The sequence below is a fragment of the Marmota flaviventris genome, chromosome 17 (genome assembly GCF_047511675.1).
Source record: "Marmota flaviventris isolate mMarFla1 chromosome 17, mMarFla1.hap1, whole genome shotgun sequence".
Classification (NCBI taxonomy): domain Eukaryota; kingdom Metazoa; phylum Chordata; class Mammalia; order Rodentia; family Sciuridae; genus Marmota; species Marmota flaviventris.
In genome coordinates this window covers 51,877,307-51,883,728 of record NC_092514.1, presented here as the reverse complement: position 1 = coordinate 51,883,728, position 6,422 = coordinate 51,877,307, and the positions used below count along the sequence as shown (strand labels likewise).

Below are 6,422 nucleotides of genomic sequence, written 5' to 3'. Positions count from 1 at the left end.
TCCAAAGTTCAAACATGAAGTCAAATTTCATGTGTATCCAGCATTATCATTATAAAATAATGATTCCTGTTTAATTTGGGGGGTTAATAAGTCATTTTTGCGGCATTACTATTGTAGCAGGACTTTTCTGTTAGAGATGGTGTGTATTGTATCCATTCAGAGCTTCCATTTTTCATTAAAAGGAGTTCTATTTCCTCAAAGTCCTGTAGTCTTCGAATGTCTTTGTCCTAAATATGGAAAAGAAATTATGTAATGGTTTATAAATACTCGATGAAGTCATGTCATCTTGGGTTCTTGCCTACACTCCTATTTCTCATTGTTTTGTCTTTATCCACTGTAAACCATTAGCACTTGAGAGTTGCGGTGTTTGTTGTTGTTGGTGGTATCCTTCTGCACTGGGGGTTGAACCCAGAGGTGTTCATCTATATCCCTCATCCCCAGCCCTTTATTTTCTATTTTTTGAGACAAAGTCTTGCTAAATTGCTCAGACTGGCCTGCAACTCGGAATTCTTCTGCCTCAGCCTCCTGAGTAGTTGTGGTTGGATTGCAGGCGTGCTGCACTGCACCGGCTCCTATTGGAGGTTTCTAAGGGGATGATAGTCCCACTTGATGCTGCTGAAGACAGTGGGCAGGGCAAACATGTTTTAAAGCTAACTGCCAAGAATATGCCATAGCTGAGACACCAATAAAAATTGCCAAGGCACTTTGAAAAAAAAAAAAATACTATCTGAAGAAATGAAATTTTTCTGACCTGGGGATATAACAACACTTGCCTAGCATGTGTGAGGCACTGGATTTTATCCCCAGCACTGCCAAAAAAGAAAAGTTGTTCCTTCTGAAATTAAAATTTGAGATATGCATTTTCTTTTTTATTTTTTCACAAAACTTTTGTCAGTGGACCTTTATTTCTATGCAGTGCTGAGAATCGAACTCAGTGCCTCTCACATGTGCTAGGTAAGTGCTCTACCACTGAGTTACAACCCCAGCCCAGAGGTCTGCATTTTCAATCTGGAAAATAAATGAATTTGGTTTTCTGCAATTACAGAGGCAGACCTTTGCTAAACAAAGAGTGGGCTTGTGTTTTCTGTCCTGAGGACTATGCCACCTTTTGTCAGCCAGGCAGATTTGCAGAGATTGCAGTGCCAAAAATACTGAATTGCAACTCCTAAGTTGGGAAATCACTTGTCATTCAGAGGTTTTTAAAGAGGTCATGGATTAGTAGTTATTCAACGTTATCTGCTACCTTGCTTGATCATTCTATAGGCTGAATTTCTAATATCTTTAATTTCATTTTCATATTAGAAATGCAGCAGTTGACTCACAGAACATTCCCACCTCATTTAGAAACTTGTAAACCTTACCTTTCTGAGCAGAGTGTTAGGTAGCTTTCTGATCTTCTCCACTTGCTCTGGGTTAATCCCCAGTTCACAGCAACTCACTTTTAGTAGGTTTTGATAACTCAGCTCTTGTCTGTGCAGTTCAATTTCAATGAAGTCATTTTCTTTGGGGCTCTGAATTCTTACTTTAAGCACCAACTCTAGATCGCCCATAAATTAAAATTTAATTTTAAAAATACGCATTTTAGAGACTTTGGACATTATCATTTATTACAGCATAGATGATCCTAAGTACTGAATAATAAGTAGACATGGAGTTTCCATAGACTAAACGTTTTTCATTCATAAGCTGATTTTTTTTTCTTTTTTCTTGCATGCTGAGCAAACTTCAGGATGTATTGCAAACAGAAAGCTTACAGTTTGAAAGCAGCCAACAATTTAGATATCAATTTTGTTTCAGGGCTGGGGATCAAACCCAGGACCTCACACATGTGGGCACTGTCCATTGAGCTACACTTCCAGCTCACAGCCAAGGACTTAAAATATGCAGTGGGTATTTATATGCCTCACCCCTGGGCAATGCATAGCAGTTGTTTTTACCCTGGTTATTTGGAAAACTTCAGGGACATGTCTCACTGAGCAGAGTGCAAACTTTGTGATTCCTACTACACCCCCTGAGAGGAGGAGTCTGCCCTCTTTTGGAATAGTGGTACTAAGTGTAAGTCTTCAATCTACTGTCCTGAGAAGGATTATATGGCCTAACAGTGCACTGTAAGCCACCTGGTGAATTTGGCTTTGCAACATGGTGGAGGGCTTGAGTCCTCACCTAGGCAGGTGTTGTTAGGTTTGGCATTAACACTTGGGGCACTTGTCGAGTGTGGACTGGTGCCTTCTTGTTTATGTTCACCTGGAAGAGAATTAAAAGAAGGAAAAGTTGAGAAGCAGCAGCACCTCAGCATGTGGCTGGTGGCCAGATCTGCGGGTCAGATGAGGGACAATGACGCTCTCCAGTCCTGCCCTGCAGCCTATCCTCCCCTTCTTAGGCGGAAAGCCAGGTCAGGAAAAGGGCAGTAATTACTTTCAATCTTGAACAGTAATTTTCCTTAATCACCACCCAGATCATGAAAGGGAGCTGAGACGGTATTTTTAATGGTGTATAATGTGGGGAAGAAATATTTATAATGTGTGTGCTTAGGATTCCACTTAAATATTTTCAACCCTGAGTGTTTTATGTTTAGATCGCTAGCAGAGTTACACAGCTAAAAAAGGTCGCTTTATAAGGAGAAACGTTTTCACCCAGAGGGAAGAGAAGTATTTGCATAGTGCTTTGCATGAGTCAGTCCTTTCACATACTTCTTTCTCCCCTATCCACTGGACACAGAAAGCCTGACCTATACCAGACACCAGGCCAAGCCCTTGGGGAAATGATTAAGAAACAACTCCAAGAGATCTCTTCTAGAGTTTATAGGCTGGCAGCAGAAATACATTAGTAAAGGGGAAATCATGAGGGCGCCTGGTGTGGTGTGCCGAAGGCGAGCCCTGCAGAACTGTGGAAGTATATAAGGGGTCAAGAAAGGTTTCCCTGAAGGTGGAGCCTCCGACCTCCATCTAGAGGATTAAGAGTTCTAACCAGTTCCAAAGGACAGAGGGTGGGAGGAGCTTCCGGGCCCTGTGGGAGAGGAAAACAGCCCACATGTAGCTGCAGGGCAGAGAGGCAGTAGCAGCTTGATTATGGGATTAGCCTTGTGCTGTCCAGTTAAGTAGCCACTTGTCAAATGAAATTAGATACACACTGGATTTTGAAGACAGTGTGGAAAAAAATTTTTCGTTCATTTTTGCTACTGATTACATATTGAAATGATGATGGTTTGGATATATTGTATGAAATAAAGCATTAAAATTTGTTTTTAGTTGGACACAATATCTTTTTTTTTTTTTTAAAGAGAGAGAATTTTTTATTTATTGTTTCTTTTTTTTAGTTTTCGGCGGACACAACATCTTTGTTTGTATGTGGTGCTGAGGATCGAACCCTGGCCGCACGCATGCCAGGTGAGCGCGCTACCGCTTGAGCCACATCCCCAGCCCAGGACACAATATCTTTATTTTTGTTTATTTTAATGTGATGCTGAGGATCGAACCCAGGGCCTTGCATGAACTGGGTGAGCGCTCTACCGCTGAGCCACAACCCCAGCCCCCCTGAAATAAAGCATATTATCAAATAAAGCATATTATCATATTACTTCCACTTGTTTCTACTTTATAAAATGTGGCTACTAGAGAACTTTAAATGCAAACGTGGCTTGAATTGTATGTATGTTGCCCAGCACTATTCTAGTGAAAGGTTTTGGTCTCAGTTTTCAGCAGGAATTGTCATAATCAGACTTGCATTTAGGTTGTGGCAGAGAGGAAGGGGACCGCTCACTGCTCTCAAAAGAATCATGTGAAGATTAGACATAATTTCCATTTCAGACTAAAACATTGGGGCTAAAAGGTGAAGATCTTGCTCCAAGTTAGTAAATGGCAAGACCTGTGTGCAGCTGGGCCTGGCTACGTTATCTGTGGAGCCAGTTACAAAAGAAAAGTGAGGAAGGCAGTCTCCCCTTTCCACAGATGGATGACCTGCGAAGGACTGTAGCCTCACCCCCTGGACATCCTGGCTGCCTGGTGGGGGAGCTGAGAGGCCAGCTCTTCCTGCGGCCACCCTTGCAGCATACCATGGTGCTGCCTGCCCCTTCCTTGACTCCTGATCCTTCTTATGTCTGAGCCCCATCAAGGATGCAGATGACAGCAGAATGAGGGACTCTAGCAGATGGTTACAGCTGGGGCTGGCCTAGGTGTGAAGGCCACAACGCCCCCATGCTCCATTGTTCTATCTGATTCCACTTTTTAAAATATAAATTCAAAGCTAAAATTAGAAAAAAATTCAAGTCAATGACCAGAACATGACATTCCAAGCCTGTGGCCTTTCTGAATGCAACCCTTGTGCCACAGTGCCAAAGCCCCTCCAGCAAAGAGGCATCGTGCCTGGCTTATTAGCCTTTCTTTGCACAGCAATAAAGTCCCTCTCCCAGTACATGGGGCTCTGCAGTCTAGTCCTTGCCCTTCCACCCTGAGCCATGGAGGTGGCTTGGCACACAGTGAGACCCCTCTCCCAGGCAGTGACTCAGGCACCAGTCCAAGACAGGAAAGATACCTTCCTGTCACTTCAACTTACCCGACACATGATGCAAGAACTTTCCACCCTAGTCCACCATGCTTAAAAATCTCTTATTGTCTGCTGGGCGCACTGGGGTAAGCCTGTCATCCCAGCGCTTGAGAGGCTGAGGCAGGATGATCACAAGTTTGAGGCCAGTCTCAGCAATTTAGCGAGGACCTAAGCAACTTAATGAGACACTGTCTCAAAAAATAAAAATGGGGGCTAGAGATGTAGCTCAATGGTAAAGCACTCTGTGTTCAGTCTCCAGGACCCAAAATAAAAGTGTTTTGGGGGTCCAATTAGCACATCAGATCATCTGTGGATAAGTAGGCTCTCACAGAGATCTGAGAGCACTTTTTTAAGTCAGAGAGATTTGGGTCTGTTCTTCCTCAGCTACTTAGTAGCAGTGACAGTTTAGACAAGTTTATATAACCTATTTGAGCCTCAGTTTTCTTTTTTTTTTTTTAATTTTTTTTAAAGAGAGAGAGGAGATAAGAAAGAGAGAATTTTAATATTTATTTTTTAGTTTTCGGCGGACACAACATCTTTGTTTGTATGTGGTGCTGAGGATCGAACCCGGGCCGCATGCATGCCAGGTGAGTGCGCTACCGCTTGAGCCACATTCCCAGCCTGAGCCTCAGTTTTCTGATCTGAAAATGAGGTTCATCATCTCTGGCTCACAGTAAGAAGGCAAGGAGGAAGTCCACAGAAGGTGGACACTCCTGGCACAAGTGAGCACCAGGAATTGCTGGCTGCTACCAGCATTTGTCATAGCTGTTGCTACCTGCGTCCCCCAGAAGGGACACTTGGTCCAACTGCTCTACTCTGACAGACTGTCAGAGTGCGAGAGGTCATGGGCCCTGCTGGGCACAGGATCACCCTGGACCAGACTTCCCCACTCCCTTCCACATGTTCATTGAGGGCTGGGATGGAAGCAGAACTCCAGACTCACCTGCTGACTTCTCTCCGATATCCAGTTCCGCCTCAGCCATGGGTCACCTCTGTGGTCCACAGATCAGCAGCCCCTCTTACCTTTATGCACAAACTTTCAACCAAATAAAAAAGTGCTTTCTAAAGCCTCCGCACATCTGCCTGCAATAAAAACAGTATGTTCTTGTCATCAGCCCCATAAGATGGGGCAAGGTCATTTTTATTTTACGGCTCAGCAAACTGAGACTTCCCCGTATGGGCCACCAAATGCCGCAGTCTGGCTGGGCACAATCAGGAGCCACTTGTCAAAAGAAACTAACTTTATTTTTAGAACCACACACGCCAAACAAAACAGCGTCTCAGGAAAAACCCTCAGAGCCTCAACTGCCACCACCGGCTTTCCACAAGCCTCTCTCTCCCACACAAGCTTCTCTCCACCTCCCACAATCCTCCTGCTCTTGAGGCCGATTGGCTGGGTCACTTGGGCGGAGCCAAAAAAGTCCCCCAATGAGCAGCTCCCTGGTCTGAAAGGGCAGGGAAACAGCCCAATGAGCATCACCGCAGAGGAGCCAATCAGCTAGATGTTGCTGGGGCCGCTGTGAGCCAATCATCAGCCGGCAGCTGGAAGTTTGCTGGGGCCCCTTGGGCTGTGGCTCTCAACAGGTGTGTTGTATGATTTGCACTGGGTGATGCAAAGGAAGAAAGAGACTGAAGTTCAAGGTTCCCCACTCCTTCCCCAGACTGTCCACTGGGAATGGTGCAGACCAGGCCAACAGTACTTATGTAAAGGAATGGCACCCTTCAGAGGGGAGACCTGAGGGGCACAGCCAGGCACCCAGCCAGACCCTAGCCTGGAATCTAACCCACCTTGGGAAAAAGTTAGAAGCTACTACATTAAGGGTAAAAAATAAATCCAATACTTAGTTTCTGGATTGAACAGACTCTGCCTCCTCCCCTGT

The 6,422-nt window shown here is 44.6% G+C and overlaps 1 protein-coding gene across 1 annotated transcript; it reads right to left on the bottom strand.

Annotated features, from left to right (window-relative positions):
• Ankrd40cl (ANKRD40 C-terminal like) lies at positions 1–5,722 on the bottom strand. Its single transcript, XM_027924769.3, has 4 exons — positions 5,486–5,722; positions 2,164–2,244; positions 1,362–1,537; positions 1–227 (listed from the first exon to the last, which is right to left on the bottom strand). Exons 1-4 carry the CDS (start codon positions 5,523–5,525, stop codon positions 84–86), a joined length of 441 nt encoding a protein of 146 aa, XP_027780570.2. The 5' UTR covers positions 5,526–5,722; the 3' UTR covers positions 1–83.
• Between the last annotated feature and the right edge of the window lie 700 nt (positions 5,723–6,422).